Genomic DNA, 25,415 nt, shown 5'->3' on the forward strand with positions numbered 1-25,415 from the left:
CCAAACTCCTAATTTATCCCTCCCTAATCTTTTTGTTTCTATCTGGAAAAAGCCTAAGGGAAGGAATAAGCCTAGCTGATAGGAAGGGAACTTGGCAAAACTTTGAATAATATAGAAGAGCCTTCTTGACATTAGACTCATGAGGCATCATAACAATACAATAGGTTTCAAACTATTTTTAGCAGTAGGACCTTTTCTTTGAACAAAGTCTTAGGCCAAACTGCAACATAGAAAAAAGATTTTCTTTCCCCTCTACCTCACTTCTAGACAGCTCCTGAGGCTCCATGTGAAAGCCTCCAATATAGCAGAAGGAGCACTTGAGTTATAGTCAAGGTTCTCTTCTTGGTATAGGTCCTTATGTGCTGTGTGAGTCACTAAGTTGTAAAATAACACATCTAGTCTCTCAAGCTGAAAGGCCTACAGAGATATTGCAAGGGAAAGCGCATTGGAAAAAATGAAGCAGCTCCAAAAGCATTTCTTCCATTGTTATGCAGAAGTATGTTAGATCTAAAGGGAAGATGGCAGAGCCCTCCCTGCTTTCTGTACGTTTCTATAAAGCTGAAGCTCCCCACCCCCAACTGCTTGGCTTACATTTTGAGTTATGGCACGTGGGCCTCTCTTTTGCAGGCATCACCAACTGTGAATTCCATACTGGTCGAGCAGAGAAGATTTTGCCACAGCTACTGAAGTCAAAGGAAGATGGGCAGTTAATTGTTGCTGTAGTGAACCCAGCCCGGGCCGGGACTGCGTAAGGATGACTAGATTTCCTGCTACAGAGCTAGTTAGGTATTCCCATGATGTCCACCAGCTTTGGTCTCTCATTTCTATACCATGTTAAGGCTGCTCTCAGTGAGCTGGCTCTGAACCTGCTTCTCCTCTTTTCCTAACCAGTGCTATGTGCCAGCCAGTTGCAAGTTTGTGATAACCTGGACCATGATAGTTTAATTATATTAATAGCAATGTGTTTCTTCCTTTAGATTACCAGGTGGTTCAAGCCATTCGAAACTACGGGGCCATCCGCATACTAGTTTTTGTTTCCTGCAAGCCCCATGGTGAAATCACAAGGAACATCATTGAGTGAGTCTTGACTTCGTTTTTAAATTATTTTTCCTGGGCTTCCCTGGTGGCGCAGTGGTTGAGAGTCTGCCTGCCGATGCAGGGAACATGGGTTCGTGCCCCGGTCCGGGAAGATCCTACATGCCACGGAGCGGCTAGGCCCGTGAGCCATGGCCGCTGAGCCTGCGCGTCCGGAACCTGTGCTCCGCAACCGGAGAGGCCACAACAGTGAGAGGCCCGCGTACCGCAAAAAATTAATTAATTAATTTTTCCTGATGGTCAAAGTAATCCTTATTGTTATGCTTATTGTGCAGAATTTGGAAAGTGTACAGAAGTATAAAGAAATAAAAAAGTCATTATACTGTCATCAAGAGTCAATTATAAGGCCAGGTCTTGGATGAGGCAAATAAAGCAACCCACATCAGGTACAAAATTTAAGAGGATGCCCCAAATCTTAGTAATCAAGTTGCATTTTTTTTTTTTTTTTTTTTTTTTTTTTGCGGTACGCGGGCCTCTCCCATTGCGGAGCACAGGCTCCAGACGCGCAGGCTCAGCGGCCATGGCTCACGGGCCCAGCCGCTCCACGGCATGTGGGATCTTCCCGGACCAGGGCACAAACCCGTGTCCCCTGCATTGGCAGGCGGACTCTCAATCACTGCGCCACCAGGGAAGCCCCAAGATGCATTTTTAATGCAGTATTTTCAGAAATTAAATTGTCCAAAATACCTGTGAACAAAATATTAAGTTTTTTTAAAAAGTGAGATCCACTCCTGTACTTGGTAAGCCATGCCTCAGTCACCTTACTCTAGTCCTGGCCCTAGTTCCGATAAAACTGTATTTATGAAAGCAGGCAGCCAGCCTGCTGGCCATAATTTTACAATTTGACTTTCCAAATTATTGCATCAAGATATCATTTGTCTTGATTACTGAGTTTTTGGCACCCTCTTAAATTGTGCACCCACGGGGAATGCCTTCTGCTTCACTCCCAGTTCTGGCCCTGCTCAATTATTTTGATTTTTGAAATGTTTTCTTCTTGTAATCTCTCTCTCTTTTTTACATAAATAACACAATTTCTTTGTAATATTGGAACAACATAGGTGGGTATAAAGTACAGATGAGGGAATTCCCTGGCGGTCCAGTGGTTAGGACTCTGCACTTTCACTGCTGAGGACCTGGGTTCAAGCCCTGGTCTTGGAATTAAGATCCCACAAGCTGTGTGGCACAGCCAAAATAAATAAATTAATAAATAAAGTACAGATGAAATACCTAGATGAAACAAATGAGAATTAAAAGGAAATAAATTGAGCTTTCAAGTCAGTGAGCTAGAAGAACAATAAAGCTAACGAAAACTGAAGGAAGAAATCAATAACATTTTAAAAATCCAGAAATTAATGAACTACAAAGGCAAGGCAGAAATAGAGACACAGAAATAGAGAACAAATGTATGGACACTAATGGGAAGTGGATGGGGGGATGAATTGGGAGAATGGGATTGACATATATACACTAATATTTATAAAATAGATAACTAATAAGAACCTTCTGTATAGCACAGGGAACTCCATTTTGCTGTACAGTAGAAACTAAGACAACATTGTAAAACAACTACACCCCAGTAAAAAAAAAACAAAAACCTATAGACTCAACAAATAAACCAGAAGGTGTTATTGGAAGAAGAAAATAAAATAGATAAGTAAACCTAATCAAGAATATGAAGTCTTAAATGAGAAAAAGGAGCATAACTATAGATATGAAGAAATTTTTAAAAATATAAGAAAGTACTTTGTATAACTCCTTCCTAATACGTTTGAAAACCTAGATGAAATGGGACATTTCCCGGAAGAATGCAAATGGCTAATATTAATTCTAGAAGCTACAGTAAACCTAAACACACCAGTACCCATGGGAAAAAATTGAGAAAGTTGTCAAAGAGCTGCTTCTACCCAAAATAAAATCATGAGGCCCGTATATTTTCACACTTATTTCCTTATCTTTTCCTGCATACTCTTCCAGTTGTCCTTTATTTTTATTTTCATTATACAGTTTAAAAATGTTTTTATATACATATCATGAAGGTGGCACCTCAAATCAATGGGGGAACAAATGAACTATTTAATAGATGATGGTGGACAACTGGGTAGCTAAGGCAAAAAAAAAAAAAAAAAAAGGTTGGATCTACATCTCATGTTGCAGACCAGGATAAATTATAGAAGAGTTAAGAGATTTAAGTGTAAACAGGGGAAATCATAAATGTACCCTAGGAAATCAGAGAATTTTTTTTATAATCTTGGAGTGCAGAAGCCCTTTCTAACTATGAAAATTCAGAAGACATATAATAAAAGGTTGTTAAATTTGGCTACATAAAACAAAACTTCCTTCATTACACCATACACAGAAATGAATTCAAAATGGATTATAGAAGTAAATGTAAGAGCTTGAAACATGGGAGTAAATCTTTGTGAACTTGGGTTAGGCAAAGCCTTCATACATATAACATCAAAGACCCAAGGAGCAGCTACAAGAAAGTGTGTGTGTGTGTGTGTGTGTGTGTGTGTGTGTGTGTGTGTGTGTGTAATTGAACATCATCAAAGTTAAAAAAAACTTTGTGCTGCAAATGATACCATCAAGAAAGTGAAAAGATGAAAAGACAACCCACAGAATGGGAGAAAAGATTTGAAAATCATTTACCTGATAAGGGACTGGTATCCAGAAGCCAGACACAAAAGGCCACTTATTCCGTTTATAGGAAAATGTCCAGACTAGGCAAATCTCTAGAGACAGACAGTAGATTTATGGTTGTCTAGGGCTTAGGGTGGGGGGTTTCAGGAGAAATGGGGAGTGACTGCTAAGGAGTTAATGAAAATATTCCAAAATTGATTGTTGTGATAGATGCATAATCCTGTGAATATACTAAAAACCACTGAACTGAATAAGTGGTTGAGCTGTGAATGATATTGCAATAGAACAGTTTTAAAAATCAATAACTTGCATGATAAAAAACACCAAAAGCAAAGAGAGGAAACAATGTACAAACTGGAAAAAAATTTGCAGTTCATATTACAAACTTTTTTCCTTAATTTATTAACAAACTCCTGGAAATCAGTAAGAAAAACAACAGCGCAAAAGAAGAATGAATGCAAGATATAAAAAGAGAACATAAATGTGTATGAACCATGAAAGGATGCTCAGTCTCTTCCATTATAGTGGAAATGCAGATTAAAAGTACCCTGAGATACCACTTTTTGTATCTCAGGTTGGCAAAAGTTCCAAAGTTTGATAATGCACTGTTGGCAATACTATGGGGAAACATGAATTCTAAAAAGTTACTGGTCAGAGTGTAAATTGGCACTATCCCATGGAAGGAAATTTAGCAATATAGATTAAGATCATAAATGTATATATACCTTTTGACCCAGTAATTCCATTCCTGAGGCTTTATCCTACAAATATACTGACACACATGTAAAATGACATGCATTGATTGATTGATTGATTGCAATATTGTAACAGCAAATGATGAGATGTCCTAAAAGTCCATCAGTGAGGAACTAGTTAAATCAAATATGTACATCTATACAATGGAATACCATGCTGCTATAAAAAAGAATGAAGATGTTCTCTGTTTACTGATACGGAAAGATCTCTAAGGTACGTTATTTTCTGTTAACAACTTTATTGAGATATAACTCACATATCATAAAATTCAACCTTAATTAAAATGTACAATTCAAAGGTTTTTGGTACATTCTCAGACTTGTGCAGCCATCACTACTGTCTAATTGTGAACACTTTCATCGCTCCAAAAGAAACCCTGCACTTCTCACCTGTCACTTCCCATTTTTTCCCAACCCCCTGGCCCTAGGCAACCACTAATCGACCTTATGTCTGTATGGATTTGCCTATTCTGCAGAATTCATACAAGTGAAGTTCTTTGCAAATGTGGTCCTTCACATCTGGCTTCTTTCTCTTAGCATGATGTTTGTAAGGTTCGTCTGTATTGTAGCATGTAGCAGTACTTCATTCCTTTTTGTGGCTGAATAATATTCCATTCTATGGATATATACCACATTTATTCACTCATCAGTTGATGGACACTTAGGTTGTTTCCACCTTTTGGCTCTTATGAATAATGTTGCTATGAACATTCATGTGCTAGTTTTTGTGGGGACATATGTTTTCATTTCTCTTGGGTAGATACCTAGTAGTGTAATTACTGGGTCGTATGGTACCTATTTTAACCTTTTGAGGAACTGCCAGACTATTTCCAAAGCAGCCTCCCATCTTAAATTCCCTCCAGCGGTATATGAGTGTTCCAGTTTCTCTACGTCTTTGTTAACTCTACTGTCGTCTTTTTTATTATACACATCCTAATGGGTGAGAAGTGGTACCTCCTTGTGTTTTTGATTGCATTTCCCCATGGTTAATGATGTTGAACATTTTTTCATATGTTTATTGGCCATTTATATATATATATATATATCTTTTTTTTTTTTTTTCGGTACGCGGGCCTCTCACTGTTGTGGCCTCTCCCGTTGTGGAGCACAGGCTCCAGATGTGCAGGCTCAGCGGCCATGGCTCACGGGCCCAGCCGCTCCACGGCATGTGGAATCTTCCCGGACCAGGGCACGAACCTGTGTCCCCTGCATCGGTAGGCGGACTCTCAACCACTGCACCACCAGGGAAGCCCTATATATATCTTCTTTGGAGACCTGTCTATTTAGATCTTTTGCCCATTTTTCAGTTGGGTCATCTTTTTATTATTGAGTTTTAAGAATTCTTTTAAAATTCTAGATATAAGTTCCTTATCAGATATATGATTTACAGAAATTTTCTTTTCTGTGGGTTGTCTGTTCACTTTCTTGACATTATCCTTTGAAGCACAAGATTATTTAATTGTGGTGATGTCCAGTCTGTTTTTTCTTTTGTGGCTTGTGATTTTGGTTCTGAATAGAAATAGCAAGGTATGCAGAATTGTTGATATAATGATAGCTATCTTTGTAAAAACGGACAAAAGGTGAAGAGAATATTGATTTGTATTTGCTGTATATGCATACAGAAACTGGTAAGTTTTATAAGAAACTGATTAGTAGAAAAAAATTAAGAAAAAAAAAGAATTTCCCTGGTGGTTCAGTGGTTAAGTCTCTGTGCTTCCACTGCAGAGGGCACCAGTTCGATTCCTGGTCGGGGAACTAAGGTCCTACATACTGCGATGTGCGGCCCAAAAAAACAAAAACAAAAACAAAAAACTGATAATAGTAGTTATCTATGGTGGGGGAAAACTGCAGGGATGGGAGTCAGAGGTGTGGAGAAACTTCACTATATACCTTTATATGTTTCACTTTTGAATAAAATGAAAATATTTATTTTGCAAAACAATAGATTAAAAAATGCAACGATTAAGAGTAAGCCTAGGATTCTGCTAACACTCAGACTGAGTAAAACAATAAACATGGCCTCAGAAAGGCAAGAAAAAGTTACTTTGAAAAGACAGTGTGTGCATATGGTAGGAAAAAAAAACAGTACATAAGAGTGCATGTGCATGCAGTGAATAATGAGTCTTCTTATTCCTGGCTCCTAGTCCTTCAGATGTCACCACTCTTCCTAGTTTCTTGTGTAGCCTACCAGATATATTCTGTGTGTGTGTGTGTGTACATCGCTCTTTCTTTTGTAAACAGATAGAAACAGACTATAAACACTGTTCTGCTGGACCTAGAGATTATCGTATTAAGTGAAATAAGTCAAAGCCAAAAAAATCATATGATGTCACTTATATGTGGAACCTAAAAAAGTGATATATAAACAAACTTATTTACAAAACAGAAATAGACTCACAGACGTAGAAAACAAACTTATGGTTACCAAAGGGGATAGCGGTGGTGGTGGGGGAGATAAATTAGGAGTTTGGAATTAACGTATACACACTACTGTGTATACAGTAGGTAAACAACAAGGACCTACTGAATAGCACAGGGAACTATACTCAGTATCTTGTAATAACCTATAATGGAAAAGAATTTTTAAAAAATATATATATATATGTATAACTAAATCACTTTGCTGTACACCTGAAACTAACACAACATTGTATATGAACTATACTTCAATTTAAAAAATTTTTAAAAACTCACTATTCTGCACCATGCTTGTCACTTAACAGTAGATTTTGGAGATTGTTCTACAATGATGTAGGATCTGCATCAGTACTTAAAGGTCTACTTAATTTTTAAAATAGGCTGTATAGTTTTAACTTACATAAATATATAATTTAACTTGTCCCTTTGAAGGGACATTCATCCTAATGAATTTTGAGGTTGTTTCTACTCTATTGTTACCACAGTGTTGCAGTGAATGTCCTTGTACATATATCTTTGTGTATTTTTGCAATGACTATGTATATGTGATGAATAAGTGTATGTGATAGTATATTTATTAGATAAATCCCTGATGTGGAATTGCTGGGTTAAAGGATATATGCTCTTAACGTTTTCATGTATTTTCTAACAGAGCTCTAGAATCAACTTATCAAAAATATTCTTTTGGGCTTGTGATTGGAATTTATTGATTCCAATTAATTTAAGGAGAATTGAAATCTTTTACAGTATTTTTTCTATACAGGTATGTGACCTATCTCTTCAATTACTCTAGGCTTATGGAATTCTCTAAATATAAACACGTATTTTTTTCCCAATACAGGTCTTTTTTCTTAAGATTAATACAAGATATTGTAAAGTTTTTATTGCTTTTATGACAGGGACCTTTTTCATGATATTTTCTAACTCGTTATTGCTGATTTTGTGTCAAGCTACCTATTCTTTTATTTGTTTTACAGGTTTTCCAGTTGATTCTCTTTCATTTTCTTGGTAGCTGGCCATATGATCACCATATAAAAGCAGTTTTGTCTCTCTCCTTCTAATACTTTTTTTTTCTTATTACATTGGATAAGAAGATGTTCCAGTGTAGGAGTGATAGTGAATATCTTGTCTTGTTCCTTATTTGAATAGGACAGTTCTATTTAAACGACTGAGTGTTAGCCAGGGAAACAAGAACTCATCTGGTTTGTTGGTTTGAGTGTAAATTAGTACAACCTTTTTTAACAAGGTTTAAAAAGGTTTAGTCATACATATCTTAGGGCCTTAAAAACATACAGGCCCTTCAACTCAGCAGTTCTTCTAAATAACTAAAAATGTAAGCAAAGATATAACTATAAGAATATTCATGAAGGGACTTTTTGAAATAGCAAAAGGTTAGAAACAGCTTACATTTCCAATAGCAAGGAATTAGATAAATAAGCTACATTACATTTATTTAATGAAATACCATATAGCCAATAAAAGTGAGGTAACTACATATAGTGGAGAGATGCTCATGATGTGTTATTATGTGAAGAAGCTGTTGTAAAACAGTGTGTATAGTATGTACAGTATGACTCCACTTTAAGAAACCAATTTAAATGTACATATTTGGAAAGATATATCCTGAAAAGTTAGAAGCATGTATTCTTCTCTGAATGGTGAGTTTATAGGTGAATTTTTGTTCTCATTTTTACTTGACTTCCTGTGATAAGGGAAAAAGTAATTTGCTTAGGAAGTTTTCAGTAGAATAATTCAGTAATATATATATTAATAACCTATTGTGTGTAAATCATACAGAAAAGTGTATGACTCAGGCCCCTTGCTCCATTCACCATTGAACCCCTACTCTGTGTCACACACTGAGAACACAGAGATGAATAATAAGCAGTTTTTGCCTCATTTCTAGCCTCAAAAAGATTATATACTCCCATGAGGAAGATGGTTTAAAAAACCCAGGTAGTTACATTAAATGTGATAGCTGTGGGAACACAGAGGAAGGGCTTAAATTTTAAGGAATTGTGTTCCTGTAGTTTCTCCTTGGTTTATCAAACTGAATATTTTTTCTTTGAATTTTTGAATTTTATTTTATTTATTTTTTTATACAGCAGGTTCTTATTAGTTATCATTTGCCTTATGTATTGAGGTGCTTCTATGTTGGGTGCGTATATATTTATAATTGTTACATCTTCTTCTTGGATTGATCTCTTGATCATTATGTAGTGTCCTTCCTTGTCTCTTGTAACATTCTTTATTTTAAAGTATTTTATCTGATATGAGTATTGCTACTCCAGCTTTCTTTTGATTTCCATTTGCATGGAATATCTTTTTTCCATCCCCTCACTTTCAGTCTGTATGTGTCCCTAGGTCTGAAGTGGGTCTCTTGTAGACAGCATATATATGGGTCTTGTTTTTGTATCCATTCAGCGAGCCTGTGTCTTTTTTTTTTTTTTTTTTTGCGGTACGCGGGCCTCTCACTGTTGTGGCCTCTCCCGTTGCGGAGCATAGGCTCCAGACGCACAGGCTCAGCGGCCATGGCTCACGGGCCTAGCCGCTCTGCGGCATGTGGGATCCTCCCGGACCAGGGCACGAACCCGTGTCCCCTGCATCGGCAGGCGGACTCTCAACCACTGCACCACCAGGGAAGCCCGAGCCTGTGTCTTTTGGTTGGAGCATTTAATCCATTCACATTTAAGGTAATTATAAATATGTAAGTTCCTGTTACCATTTTCTTAATTGTTTTGGGTTTGTTTTTGTAGGTCCTTTTCTTCTCTTGTGTTTCCCGCCTAGAGAAGTTCCTTTAGCATTTGTTGTAGAGCTCGTTTGGTGGTGCTGAATTCTCTTAGCTTTTGCTTGTCTGTAAAGCTTTTGATTTCTCCATCAAATCTGAAGGAGATCCTTGCCAGGTAGAGTAATCTTGGTTGTAGGTTCTTCCCTTTCATCACTTTAAATGTGTCATACCACTCCCTTCTGACTTGTAGAGTTTCTGCTGAGAAATCAGCTGTTAACCTTATGGGAGTTCCCTTGTATGTTATTTGTCGTTTTTCCCTTGTTGCTTTCAATACTTTCTTTGTCTTTAATTTTTGCCAATTTGATTACTATGTGTCTTGGCGTGTTTCTTCTTGGGTTTATCCAGTATGGGACTCTCTGCACTTCCTGGACTTGGGTGGCTATTTCCTTTTCCATATTAGGGAAGTTTTTGACTGTAATCTCTTCAAATATTTTCTCAGGTTCTGTCTCTCTCTCTCTCTTCTCCTTCTGGGACCTGTATAATGCGAATGTTGTTGTGTTTAATGTTGTCCCAGAGGTCTCTTAGGCTGTCTTCATTTCTTTTCATTCTTTATTCTGTTCCACAGCAGTGAATTCCACCATTCTGTCTTCCAGGTTACTTATCCATTCTTCTGCCTCAGTTATTCTGCTATTGATTCCTTCTAGTGTATTTTTCGTTTCAGTTATTGTATTGTTCATCTCTGTTTAGGTGTTTGTTCTTTAATTCTTGTAGGTCTTTGTTAAACATTTCTTGCATCTTCTCAATCTTTGCCTTCATTCTTTTTCCGAGGTCCTGGGTCATCTTCACTATCATTATTCTGAATTCTTTTTCTGGAAGGTTGCCTATCTCCACTTCATTTAGTTGTTTTTCTGGGGGTTTATCTTGTTCCTTCATCTGATACTTAGCCCTCTGCCTTTTCATCTTGTCTATCTTTCTGTGAATGTGGTTTTCATTCCACAGGCTGCAGGATTGTAGTTCTTCTTGCTTCTGCTGTCTGCCCTCTGGTGGATTAGGCTATCTCAAACTGATATTATGATTTCTTTCTACAGGTTGTGCTGTCCTCCAAACTCTGCCAAGAAGCTCCTTGGCGAGCCTTTCGTCCTAAGACAAGCTGTGCCTGTGGATCTGTTCCCCCACACCCCGCACTGTGAGCTGGTGCTTCTCTTCACTCAATAAGCAGCCTCCTACAAGCCTGCAGGTTCTTTGTTAAGGCTGAAGTGTCAGTAACTTCCAGGTCTAGCATATTGCTACATCGCTGACCCTGAGAGCATTACCGAGGAAACCAATCTTTGGACCCTGAGCAGGAAGAATATAGTGGACCTCCTACCTGAGGTAGATTTATAACCTTAGTTTTCACGTTTGCTGCCTCTCTTGCGTGTTTGCCTGGTTGTGACTACTCCTTAGCCCTGGATCTGGACTGTTCCTTCTTTTTGCTGTCAGTCTATCATGGCTCCCTTGATCCTAGTTTACAGTCTGTCTCCTCTGTCTAGCTCTGCCTGTGGTGGAGTGACAACTGAGCTTTTTTCCACATCTGGTCATAATTTCACATTGACTCGGGTTTCTGTATTTGCCTGGAGATTTTACTAGATGTGTTCTGCATTCATGAGGTAGCCAAGGATTAGAACTAGAAACAAGTCTAGCTTTTTTAAAAAGCAGAGTAAGCTATGAAATGATTGCAGAGTGACTGTGTGATCTCAGTAGAGATTCATTACTTTGGGTTTTCTAGGCTTTGAGGCTTCCAGAACAGCTTTTAAAAATGTGGTTTCCCTTAGGAGCAATACCACCAATTAGCTCTCACCTGTGGAGGGAGAAGTGGTTGTAGTAGAGACCCTATGGGAAAGGAGAGCTTCAAAGAAGAAACTGAATACCTATAATTGGGCTGTGTAGTATGGGTATTGAAACTGACGTTCTCTAGTCATGATTTCTTCAACTCCGGAGTTGTTCTTGGATACGTGCCCAACAATTAAATTATGTTTTGAATCTTAACAGACTAAGGACGTGTAACTTAGTGAGCACTGTCTGATTTACAAACTGATATCAGGTCAGCTAGTGTTTTTAATTTTTCTCAATCCTAAATACCTCTAGAGAAGCCCCTTTCTCAGAAAAATATGGCTCTTAAAGCTACTATATAAATATCCATATAAAAAATATTAGAAGGAAATAATCTAAAATGACAAAAAATGTTTATTAATGGTAGTCAGATAAGTTTTATTCCCATTTCCCTATTTTTCATTTTATGTAAATAATATATATTTGTATATTACATACATTATGTTTCCATTTCCCTAGTTTATTTTATATAAATAATATTATTTTTGTAGCTGAAAAACCTTAATGTAAAACATAAATGAAAAGTGACTTTTATTTTCTCCTCCTTTGTTGCCTATATCTGTAAATGGCAATCCCATCTATTAGTTATGTAAACCGGAAGTTGGAGTTATCTTTCTCATTCTCATATCCAACTGCCGACAAGGTGGATTCCACCTGGGTATCTTCTAGGTACTCTGAAATCAACATATCTAATGTTGCATGCTTCACATCTTTCCCCCAAACCTGTTCTTGCTCCTATATTTCCAATCTTTTTTTTTACATCTTTATTGGAGTATAATTGCTTTACAATGCTGTGTTAGTTTCTGCTTTCAAAGTGAATCTGTTATACATATACATATGTCCCCATATCTCTTCCCTCTTGCATCTCCCTCCCTCCCACCCTCCCTATCCCATCCCTCCAGGTGGTCACAAAGCACCGAGCTGATCTCCCTGTGCTATGCGGCTGCTTCCGACTAACTCTATTTTGGTAGTGTATATATGTCCATGCCACTCTCTCACTTTCTCCCAGCTTACCCTTCCCCCTCCCCACATCCTCAAGTCCATTCTATAGTAGGTCTGCATCTTTATTCCATCTTGCCCCTAGGTTCTTCTGACCAGTTTCTTCCTTTCTTTCTTTTTTTTTTTTTTAGATTCCATATATATGTGTTAGCATACAGTATTTGTCTTTCTCTTTCTGACTTACTTCACTCTGTATGACAGACTCCAATCTACTTGGTCACTCAAGCCAGAAGCCTGGGAATTATATCTGAGTCCTTCTTTTCCCATACCCTCTGCCCACATGCAGTGTATCACCAAGTCTCCATCCCTACAAGTTACCATCATCTCTCACCAGATTATTTACTGAAAGGGCCATGTTCTTAACTTGTGCTGCTGTCTTCATTCTTGCCCCCATCCATTCTGTTCTCTACAGCCACAGTGAGTTTTCTAAAATGCCAGTCTCATTGTGTTTCTCTGGTGCTTGAAATCTGTCTGTTATGGGCTCCTTCTTGCCTTTAAAATTAAGTCTCAGATTCTTCATGAAGCCTCAAAGCCCCTTCATAATCTGGGTAGCCTCATTTTTCTATACACATTGAGTTCCTTTCCTTGAAAAAGATAATTTTTTTCCATTCTGGTCCTTTCTCATTCTGTTTCCTCAGCTGGGAATGTGCTTTTTTCTTTTGGCTAACTCGACTCATTTTTCTATTTTTAACTTAGCTATCCCCTAAGGAATATCTGATGAATAAATATAGGATTAGCTGTAGGTAATCAGCTTCCAGGTAATTCTGTTAGTGTTACACCTTGTAAGTAAGATGATCTTAGAATTATGCTTTCGTCACTTCTATAATGAAAAGTTTTAGGCATACAAGAAAGTTGAAAGAATAATACAATGAACACCAGTATACCCACCGCCAGGATTCAACAAATGTTAACATTTTGCCATATTTGCTTTATCTGTGTGTGTATCTATTCTTTGATAAACCATTTGAAAGTAAGTGGTAGACACCATGGCACTTCACCTTTAAACGTCTCAGCATCCATCTTCTAAGTGTAAGGACATTTTTCTACATAACCATAATACCGTAAGCCCAGCCAAAAAAGAAATTACCAGTACCTCAGTGATCTTTGCTAGTGTTATCCATTATCTAGTACAGTGCTTCCCAACGTGTGGTCTGCAAACTGCTTGATGGTTCAGAGGGAGATAAGGAGCTTGTACCAGAGTGTGTATCAGTGCACCACATCCTTCATTGAGGAAGTTTTCTTACCAAAAATATGTCAGCCAGATTAAATAGTATGATTAGTGACCTGGTTCATTTACATCTGTGGGCTAGCTGAGTAGTACGGCTCTATATTTAGATTTCCCCAGCTGTCCCCTGAAGTCTTTTATGGCCAGTTCACATGTTGCATTTGAGTGTGGTCTCTCTTTAGTGTCTTTTAATCTAGAACAGTCTCCCCACTTTTTGTTAATCACTGACTTTTAGAGACCAGGTCTGCCCCACTTATGAATCTTTCTGACTGTTGTGTGTGTGCCCAACCGTCCTAGTTTTCCTGGGACTCTCCTGGTTTAACACTGATCCTGCATCCTGGACAGTCCTCAGTCCTGGGTAAACCAGGATGGTTTGTTTTCTTATGATGGTGTTTAGCTTTCCCTTCCAGCACCTGAGTTTCCTGTAAACTGGAAGTTGTTAGGTCCAGAGGCTTGATTAGATTCAGTTTTGATAAGTATGCTTCATAAATAATGCTGTGTACTTCATGTAGCATCCCATCCAGTGGTACATAATGGCAGTTGTCCACTCTTAGTAAAGGTGATGGTTAAGGTGGTGGCCCTCAGAACTCTCCATGTAATTTTAATTTTCTCTTCCTAATTAGCAAGAAATCTGGGGTGTTACTTTGGTACCATGTGACTGTCCTGTTCCCCAATAACCTCTCACCTAAAATTTCAGCATCCATCAATTCCTGTTTCCTCACTCAGTAATTTGTTTTTCTAATTTTTAAAATGTATTTCCTGACTTTGTGATTTAATCAGGGGTTGCAAGATGGTGATTTCCTAATTCTATCATCCAGTCTATGTTTCTTAGCTGGCATTCTTCTGTAAAGATGAGCTTTTTCTCATCTATAGGATATGAACCAAAAAGATCATGTAAAGGCCTAATTCTTTTCCCTCGAATACCAATTTTCAGAGCAAGTTGTTGTAATAGTTACTTCCAATAGTAGAGAAGTAGTTTTACTTATTGTTTTGGAAGTCACTTAATTCAATGTTTTTCTTAATGTAAATTCAGTGCTTTACATTCAGTTCAGCATTTTCTTTGTAATGCTCAAATTTTCTCCAGTTTGGCCAGTGGGAGTCCCTTTAGTCCTTTTGACATGCTTCCATGAGTCTTTGAGCACTTCCTTAGATTCTGACAGAAAATTCCTAGGCTCACCATACATTTCTCTGCCCTAGTCCTGGAATCAGGTGTTTCCAAGGAGCCCTGGTTCCTTTTAGTGGAGGATGGATGCTGGATGTTAGAAGCAAAATCTAATAGTACTGGGCTTCCCTGGTGGCGCAGTGGTTGAGAGTCCGCCTGCCGATGCAGGGGACACGGGTTCGTGCCCCGGTCCGGGAAGATCCCACATGCCGCGGAGCGGCTGGGCCCGTGAGCCATGGCCGCTGAGCCTGCGCGTCCAGAGCCTGTGCTCCGCAAGGGGAGAGGCCACCACAGTGAGAGGCCCACGTACAGAAAAAATTAAAAAATCTAATAGTACTGTATTCCAATCTGTGAGCTGTAAAACATTACCACAGTGACCAACTGTCCCGATTTACTCTGAATCTGGAACTTTCGGTGCTAAAACCAGGAGCGTCCTAAGCAAACCAGGACAACAAGTTGGTCACCCTAAATTGGTCACATTGTTTTTTTAATTATTATTTTTAATTTTATTGAAGTATAGTTGATTTACAATCCCCATTGTTAATACACAGTAATGATTAAGGAAGAATAGTGGAAATTGGGATTGGGACATCTGGACCAGTAGTAGCTAAAGTAGCTATAAATTCTCAGGAAATTTAAGGGTTTATACTAAATGATCTCTTCCAGCTGTAAAATATCTAGGTCTAGGGCAGTGGATCACAAGCCTCAGTGCACATTTGTATCACCTTTAAAAACGCTGATCCCTGGGCCTCAGACATTACAATTTAATTGGTTTAGGGAGGGGCTCAAACATCAGTATTTTTTAAATGCCCACCAGTGATTCTCATGTGCAGCCAAGGCTGAGAACCAGTGGTCCACGGGGAGCTCTACCTTTCAAAGTGTGGTCCCTGGACCAACAGCATTGGCATCACCTAGGAGCCTGTTAGAAATGCAGACTTTCAGGTTCCACCCTAACTGGATCAGAACCTCTGAGGGTGAGGCCCAGCTATGTGTGTTTTATTTAATGTGCCCTCCAGGTGACTCTGATGCACACTCAAGTTTGAGAACCACTGGTTTAGAGTGACAGTTCTCAGCCTTGGTTGTGTCAACTGAAATAAAAACGCATAACTTGAGAGCTGTGAGTTCAGTTTTATTTGGGGACTTAACTGAGGACTAAAGCCCGGGAGACAGCCTATCAGAGAGCTCTGAGGAACTGCTCCAAAGAGGTAAGGGGGGAGGTCAGCATGTATGTGATTTTGGCGAAGGGGATATGTGCAACCAAGCACACATCCTGGTAGAAGGTTGCTGCTAGTCACGAGGCACAGACATCTTAGCTAATGATTTTAGTGCTTTTCTAAGTATGGGAAGATGCAAGAATCTGGGTTCATAAAAATTTTTCCTGAAAATGTTGTAACTGAGGGCTTGTTCTGCCTGTTTTCCCAGAGCAGAGTGCCTCATTCTTGATCTTCGCTCTGCATTCCTTTCAGGGTGTACTGTAGGTAGAACTGGATGGTGGGCAATATTCTTTGTTTTACAGTTGCAACATTAGAATCACCTGGGGACCTTTTTTTTAGCATTTTTAAGCAATTTTTACTTTTAAAAGTATTTTTATTTAAGATATGTATTTTTAAAAATGTTTATTTTATATTGGAGTATAGTTGATTTACAGTGTTATGTTAGTTTCAGGTGTACAGAAAAGTGATTTAGTTATACATATACATATATCCATTCTTTTTCAGATTCTTTTTCAGATTCTTTTCCCATATAGGTTATTACAGAATATTGAGTAGAGTTCCCTGTGCTATACAGTAGGTCCTTGTTGATTATCTAGTTTATACATGGTGGTGTGTATATGTTAATCCCAACCTCCTAGTTTATCCCTCTCCCTCACCTTTTCACCTGGGGACCTTTTTTTCTTTTTTCTGGGGACCTTTTAAAACAGAGATTCCTGGATGTCATCCCCTCAGAGATTGATTTAATTCACTTTGGGTGTGGCCCTAGCCTCATTATTTTAAAAGCTCCCTAGATGTCTCTAATGTGTAGGTAAGGCTGAGAATCATGGTCTAGGGCTTTTTTCCTCCAAGCCCAGAGTTTGGCTTGGTGAGTAAAAATGCACATGAAGTTGCAGGTAAAAACTAACTAGTTGGATAATTCGTAGGTCAAATAGCCTGCTTTTCTGCTTCCTCCTTGTCTACATCCATGCAGGGTCTCTGAGCAGTGGTTTGCAGCCCTTTGCAAAGGTTTTCATCCCTTTAAAGTACTTTATTTCCCATTCTTTCTGCAGTTATTTTGGTGGGTGTGGTAGGGAGTGGGGCTTAGATACCATCAGTTACTAGTGATCCTAGACAAGCCTTAAAAGTTGACCCTCATACATGGCAAGAGAAAAATGAGCTCATTTTAATATTAAAGTAGGACAGTTGTTCTAAGGGTTTGTCCTCAGCCTGCTTCCCACCTGGCTTCTAGAACTGGCTTCTTCACATTAGGCTCATCTTAGAGTTGCTGAACGTCTGAGTGCAAATTTTGCCTTTGCCCTTATTGCAAGTGTGGAGTTGCACCTACGGCCGTGCTTCTCAGCCTTGGCTGCACATTGAACTCCTCTGGGAGTTCAAAAAATCCTGGTTGTTTGAAAAATCCTTCTCAAAAAATCCTGGTTCCTGGGACTTGAGCACTACCCCCACATCTTCTAATTTAATTGGTCTGGGATGTGGCCCAAGCATCTGGACTTTTTAAAGATGCCCCGAAGATGATTCTAATGTGCAGCCAGGGTTATGATCCTCCGATTAGGGCTGTGGTTCCCAAACTTGTCTGCACATTAAAATCCCCTGGGGTTCTTTTAAAACTTCCAAAACCCAGGCCACACCCCAGATCAATTAAGTCTTCACAGTCTCTGGGGGTGGGACACAGGCATTGGTAATTTTGAAGTTTCCCCAGTGATTCCCATATGCAGCCAGCCTCGAAAACCACAGGGTTAGGGTATTTGATTGTTTGGAGGCTGGGAGAGAGAAGAGAATGATTGTCATTTGCTGAGATTTAAGTCTTCCAGCCCTTCACTTTTAAAATCACGTTGCCAGTTTATAATTTACAGGGTCATCATTGTCATTTTTCTAAGAAATATATTTCAAAATGGAATGCCATATAGTGATGAACCAGTTGAAGCTCCCTTAGAGCTCACCAATTAATGCAAGTGTGAAAAGACAGTTGAAATGGAATATAATTATTGTGTCCCAGACTTTAAAAATTTCCATCAGCTGATTTGATTTCATCATTATATGTATCTGCACATTATAGTTCCCATTGTTTCTCATCAAAGGAGACTAAGTGGCAGGGTGGGGGTGTGTGTGTGCAATGCTGACATCTAGCCCAGAGCCACAAAATGGAGGAACATGTCAGTATCCTCAAGTTCATTCCTAACTGTTAGGGATCCTCAGGGTACACAGAGGGGAAAGGACTTTTCTCTGAGGACCTAAAAAAGGAATTTAAATATATAAAGGTGTTGGGATTCACTGATTGCATTTACTGATCACCTTTACTTGTAACCAATCCAAGGAATACCTAAGGAGAAGAGAGGGCTGTTACTTAGCTCTTTAATGGTCTCTCTCCTCCAACTAGACTGTAAGATTTGAGGGAATAAGGGCTGTTCAGTGTTGTATCTCTGTCTAGCGCAGAGATACAACAGCGCAGTGACTGAAATGGAGCAGGTGCTCAGAGCGGCAATATAGCGTACTGGCCAAGACGACCAGCTCTGGAATCAGGCTGACCCAGCCTTGAATTCTGGCTCCATCACTCTATGCTGTGTGACCTTGGGTGAGTTACTTAACCTCTTAAATCCTCTGGAAACAATATTTGTAAAGCACTTTGCAAATTGCCTGGCACATAGTTGGCATGGATTAAGGGGGGAGTTATTCTTGATTATCCGATTATTTGTTGAAGGAATAAATGGATGTTATAGCCTGCTTTCCCTTTCCTCTCAAGATTAACGAGTCAAAATAACCTAATCAATTTGGGTTTTGTAAGATTTCAATACTTAATTTCAGGCAAACAAAACCAAACACACATTGGAAAGAGTACCTTCCCTGTTGGTGTGGGTGTTTCTCAGCATTTATGTTACACTCAAATATTACAGCTTCTAGTAAAAAGTTTCAATACAGTTTGAAGAAAAATGACACATAGGAAACAGATAAGGCCATCCTGCTCATTTTGTCACCCTCATAATATTGGTTGCTAAAATAACCCACTTGTCAAATCCCTTTGTACTACTGTGAGAAGTGCTGATGTAAGACATGTTTTCTGAAAATAACCATGATGAGGTGTTCTGAATTAAGGGCTTTGGTACAGAAGTGATAGAGTTCCCTTCTGGGTAGAATAGCTCAGGATCATAAATTGCCCAGACACCTACTGGCTTACCTGTTCCACCTCCTAAAAGGAAACTTGTTTCTAGGGGTGTTTTTTTTTAACTAAACATTCTATATATAATCACTACATGGGATCCTGGATTGGATCCTGCACAGAAGAAGGACATTAGTGGAAAAACTGGTGAAATATGAATGAAGTCTGTAGTTTAGTAAATAGTTTTTGTTTTTTGTTTTTTGTTTTTTTGCGGTATGCGGGCCTCTCACTGTTGTGGCCTCTCGCATTGCGGAGCACAGGCTCCGGATGCGCAGGCTCAGCGGCCATGGCTCACGGGCCCAGCCGCTCTGCGGCATGTGGGATCTTCCCGGACCGGGGCATGAACCCGTATCCCCTGCATCGGCAGGCGGACTCTCAACCACTGCGCCACCAGGGAAGCCCTGTAGTTTAGTAAATAGTATTGTGCTAACATTAATGTCATAGTTTTGATCAATATACCAGAGTTATATGAGGTGTTAACCTTAGGGGAAGCTGGGTGAAGGGTATCTAGGAACTCTTTGTACTATATTTACAACTCTTCTGTAAATCTAAAATTATTTCAAAATACAAAGTTTTAAAAAACATCTACACATAGTCTTTTAAAAACTAAACATACTGATTGGAAGCTAATTCTAGAAAAACCAAGTCTGGGCAGGTGTTGAAGCCAGGACCCCAGAAAGAGAATAGTGCTCACCCAGACACCCAAATATGTGCTAGATGTTTGGCTAACTCTAAGCACTACCAGTGACAAGGTGACAAGGGGTGGGGTTGGGGGAGAGCATTTAGCAATTCTTTTTCAATAAGGAATTTCTGTCAGCCTATCAAAAAACAGTTCCTTTCTCTCCATATAAGCTAGCTTAGTTCAAAACACAGCAGTCCGACTTCAGAGAGGTCCAAATACGTGTTTCCTTAAACTCCCATCTTAGAGTTTGGTGGGCTAGGTGTTTTGAAGGAATTTCTCATTGGAGTGCTAAACCTGAAATGATAACGTGCCCTGATCTTGAGAAGGGGCGTGGGAAGAGGAAGAATCCAGTCATTTTAAAGCACCAGCCCCCTTAGCATTCAGTTCTTCTTTATTCCCTGAATTAAATGATCTGCAGAGTTAACTCCTGTGTCACTTAAAAGACAGGTGCCTCAGTAACCTAGCATGACCAGCATGACAGTTTTAAAAAAGTGTATTATAATAAAAGGTGGTGTGTATGTGGGGGGGGGGGGTGGTGGAAACTCAAAGGACTGTGGTGCTCTTCATTTTCTTTGGTTCTTTAGGGATGAACTCTTCGATGTGTGTTTTCCATAGTTGTGATTGGCATGTGTACCTATTTACTACTTTGCTGTTTTCATGTAACATTATTTCGCATTCTGGTTCCCACCTGCACAGTGTGCATAGTTTGCATCTTTAATGGCCGTATAACATTCCATTGTATTGAATAGCAGGATCGTTCTTAGGGCTGGGCTCATTTTTCTGAGCAGATATAAAAGGCCTGCTGTCTCTTAGCATCAGAGGTCTATTTTAGCTCCTGGAAGTGGCGACTGGCAGGAGCGTGGGATTGCGTGGGATTCTTGAGTCATCATAGAACAGCACAGTTTGAGGCTTTGTTAACATCGTTCTGCCCGGCACCTGACAGCAGAGCCTCCCGGGCTCCCTGAACCTGAGCTGGGCACTTCAGGGGCACCGGAGTGGAAGTACAAGCCCCCTGACTCCCACGACCCTCAGCTGATACTATCTCCCTGCCAACAGCAGGAAGTTCCTCCTGCTTTCTCTCTTGCCTGGGATAACAACTCCACCTGTGTTTCCCACGTAACTTGATATGGAAGAAAAGGCAAGGAGGAGTGGGAGGATGGATTATTATAGCTAAAGGAATAAGGCACAGGTCGGGGCGCCATGGCTGCAGTTCTTTTAGGCACACCTGTGAAAATAAAGTGGGATGGGGGATGGTTTCAAGTCCTGGAAAGCTGGGCGATAGAGCTCCTGTTCTCTACACCCCTTCCTGTCAGAAATCCAAGTTTGGCCCATCCAATAAAGGGTTTACAGGGGTGAGTGACAAAGCAGTGAGTCCAGGCTTGAGCGCTACTCCACCCATAGCCAATGGTGTTTTATAGTTAAGGATGCTAATTGGCAAAATTCTCCTGAGTGGTGTTGTGTTCGGTGTATTTGGTTACGTCTTGCCAGTTGCAACTGCCTTGAAAACGAGTGATTTTTAATAGGATACTGGGAGGGAAGAGTGATATTAGAAACACCACTGGGATGGCCCAGACACTCAAATCTCCATGGGATTTGTGACTAGGTTAGTTATTCCTGGTTTCCATCTCCAACCCTAAATTACCACAGTTCTTCCTTAACCCTTATGGTGTACTGAATCTCTGACCCATGTTCTGCACATCATACTGGATACCAACCTTACTGATTGGGCAATACACGGTGGGTAGAAACAGTATATGAAGAGTAGTAACAAGATTTCAGGAGTAAAAACCATTCAGAGCAGAGGGACACCTCTACCTATACATATGGAATTCTCTAGTCTGAAAACCCAGACCTGTCTTTCAAGACAAAGTGGACAAGTATCCGGAGCCACATGGGGCTTGTTGAATGATGGGCCAGGGTTATATGTTCAAAGTGTCTCTGACAGGAGCTAGACTTTAAAAATCCTGGAGGAGGGAGGCCAAGACCTTGACAATGAGAGAAACTCCAAGGCAACCGCTTGCCTGAAAGAAAATTTACCCTCAAGGCTCAAGAAACTCTCACTGATCTTGGTTCCTGGGCTGCCACGCTAAGACAGATTTGTAAGACTTCTTTGGCAGGTTTAGGATTCTCAAACCTGGGAATCATTGCTTGGCAGTGGTTATAGTTACCCTAGATCCCTATACTATTTGTATTTTAGAATCTAAGACCTCTCTCTTTGGGTTGTTCTTTGCAGAAAAGAGGATACTTCTCTCAGAAAGGGGGTATAGCTATCTAATGATCTAAGATCCTCCCCTAATCATAATAATAGTAGCTAACATTTCATGAGCTACTTATTATGTGCCAGGCACTCTGCTAAGCATTTTGCTCTGGATTGTCCCCTTTGATTCTCCCAACAAGCCCGTTAGGTACATACTCTTATTCCAGTCTTCACTGGGGGAAATTGCTTGGCCACCCAGCTTGATAAGGGGTTTGGAGTATGGTAACAGCCTGCAGCAACAAAACTATTCACTGAAAAATAAATAAGAATACACTAATGATGAAAAATCTGAAAGAGAAATTAAAGAAACACTCCCATTTACCATTGCAACAAAAAGCATAAAATACCTAGGAATAGACCTACCTAAGGAGAAAAAAGACCTGTATGCAGGAAACTAAGACACTGATGAAAGAAATTAAAGATGATACAAACAGATGGAGGGATATATACCACGTTCTTGGATTGGAAGAATCAACATTGTGAAAATGACTATAGATTCAATGCAATTCCCATCAAACCACCTATGGCATTTTTCACAGAACTAGAACAAAAAAGTTCACAATTTGTATGGAAACACAAAAGACCCCGAATAGCCAAAGCAATCTTGAGAAAGAAAAACGGAGCCGGAGGAATCAGGCTCCTGGACTTAAGACTATACTACAAGCTACAGTAATCAAGACAGTATGGTACTGTCACAAAAACAGAAATATAGATCAATGGAACAGGATAGAAAGCCCAGAGATAAACCCATGCACCTTTGGTCACCTTATCTTTGATAAAGGAGGCTAGAGTATACAGTGGAGAAAAGACAGCCTCTTCAATAAGTGGTGCTGGGAAAACTGGACAGCTACATGTAAAAGAATGAAATTAGAACACTCCCTAACACCATACACAAAAATAAACTCAAAATGGATTAAAGACCTAAATGTAAGGCCAGACACTATAAAACTCTCAGAGGAAAACATAGGCAGAACACTCTATGACATAAATCACAGGAAGATCCTTTTGACCCACCTCCTAGAGAAATGGAAATAAAAACAAAAATAAACAAATGGGACCTAATGAAACTTCAAAGCTTTTGCACAGCAAAGGAAACCATAAACAAGACCAAAAGACAACCCTCAGAATGAGAGAAAATATTTGCAAATGAAGCAGCTGACAGAGGATTAATCTCCAAAATTTACAAGCAGCTCATGCAGCTCAATATCAAAAAAACAAACAACCCAATCCAAAAATGGACAGAAGACCTAAACAGACATTTCTCCAAAGAAGATATGCAGACTGCCAACAAACACATGAAAGAATGCTCAACATCACTAATCATTAGAGAAATGCAAATCAAAACTACAGTCAGGTATCACCTCACACTGGTCCGAATGGCCATCATCAAAAAATCTAGAAACAATAAATGCTGGAGAGAGTGTGGAGAAAAGGGAACCCTCTTGCACTGTTGGTGGGAATGTAAATTGATACAGCCACAATGGAGAACAGTATGGAGGTTCCTTAAGAAGCTACAAATAGAACTACCATATGACCCAGCAGTCCCACTCCTGGGCATATACCCTGAGAAACCACAATTCAAAGAGTCATGTACCACAGTGTTCTTTGCAGCACTGTTTACAATAGCCAGGACATGGAAGCAACCTAAGTGTCCATCAACAGATGAATGAATAAAGAAGGTGAGAGAATAGCGTTGACATACATACTCTACCAAATGTAAAATAGATAGCTAATGGGAAGCAGCCGCATTGCACAGGGAGATCAGCTCGGTGCTTTGTGACCACCTGGAGGGGTGGGATGGGGAGGGTGGGAGGGAGACAGAAGAGGGAGGGGATATGGGGATATATGTATACATATAGCTGATTCACTTTGTTATACAGCAGCAACTAAACATTGTAAAGCAATTATACTTCAGTAAAGATGTTAAATAAGAGTATGCTGGCTGTATTGGGGGGTATTCTTTAAATTTTTATTTATTAATCATTTTATTATTTATTCATTTTATTATTGATTGATTGATTGCTGCGTTGGGTCTTCATTGCTGCCTGTGGGCTTTCTTGAGTTGTGGCGAGCGGGGGCTACTCTTCGTTGAGGTGCGTGGGCTTCTCATTGTGGTGGCTTCTCGTTACAGAGCATGGGCTCTAGGCGTGTGGGCTTCAGTAGTTGTAGCACGCAGGGTTCAGTAATTGTGGCTCGTGGGCTCTAGAGTGCAGGCTCAGTGGTTGTGGCACACAGGCTTAGTTGCTCCACAGCATGTGGGATCTTCCCGGACCAGGGCTGGAACTTGTGTCCCCTACATTGGCAGGCGGATTCTTAACCATTCTGCCACCAGGGAAGCCCTCTTTAAATAATTTTGGTTGATAGATTTTATGTAGGAAAATTTGGTTGACACCCAGGAACACATATATTGTACAAAGGGAAGTATGCCAATATACTGAAATTCAGTTTTGTCAGAGGTCGTTTCAACCTAAATTCTCCACCCTGCCCATATTCATAGATAGCATTCCCACACCCTTTTAGCCATACTTTTCCTTCTCTCTTGGCTGAGAAAGTATGCCTGCCTCATAGACATACATGCCATATAGAGAAATGTGGGTGGTCCAATTTTCTGAAGAACCTTGGTTTGTTGAATTATAGTCTCCTGCCTGATAAAACTGTTCTTCAGTAGAGGTATTTGCTGCGTCCCTGGGTGAGAATGATTGTCAGCAGAATTCTCCAGTGATATTTATTGGGCAAATTGGAGGAAAGTAGGTGGGTCAAGAGTGGCCAGAGAAGCCCCAGAGAGGGTGTAGTACATTGGGGCATGGAAGATAGCACACTGGCTTGGGCATGCAGGAGATCTGGATTTTAGGAGCATGTCTGTCAGTGATCGCTCTACAGTCATGGGCAAGTCACTTAACCTTTCTGTACCAAATTCCTAATCTGTATAACAACTGGGGTTGGACTAGAGGTGTAAGGTTCCTTCCAGCTCCATGACTAATAAGCTGAGCCTTAGTCAGAATCCTGTCAAAGACCCACAAAGTGCCTGGGGTGATCCTCTTGGACATGAGGCCATATGCAACGCATAAAACAAATGCTGCAGTCTTTGACAGTGTCAGGCCCTCCAGAAGGGGTTGTGAGACTGATCCTTTATGTGCCAGGTTTCTATCTCTCAGAAACAATTATAGGCTAGTTGGTTTATACTGCCTGGTGAGACCATATAGGATAGGAATTAAGAGCA

At 39.8% G+C, this 25,415-nt stretch overlaps 1 protein-coding gene across 1 annotated transcript in view; it reads left to right on the top strand.

Moving 5' to 3' along the window:
• The window catches only part of TRMT2B (tRNA methyltransferase 2 homolog B), a gene marked incomplete at its 5' end in the record, with an annotated part of 83,996 nt that overhangs the window by 23,411 nt on the left and 35,170 nt on the right, over positions 1-25,415 (top strand). The window contains 3 exon segments of the mRNA XM_067722701.1: positions 628-748; positions 958-1,077; positions 10,725-11,007. Of these exon segments, the coding sequence (XP_067578802.1) occupies positions 628-748; positions 958-1,077; positions 10,725-10,851 (368 nt within the window).

The sequence above is a fragment of the Pseudorca crassidens genome, chromosome X (genome assembly GCF_039906515.1).
Source record: "Pseudorca crassidens isolate mPseCra1 chromosome X, mPseCra1.hap1, whole genome shotgun sequence".
NCBI classification, from domain to species: domain Eukaryota; kingdom Metazoa; phylum Chordata; class Mammalia; order Artiodactyla; family Delphinidae; genus Pseudorca; species Pseudorca crassidens.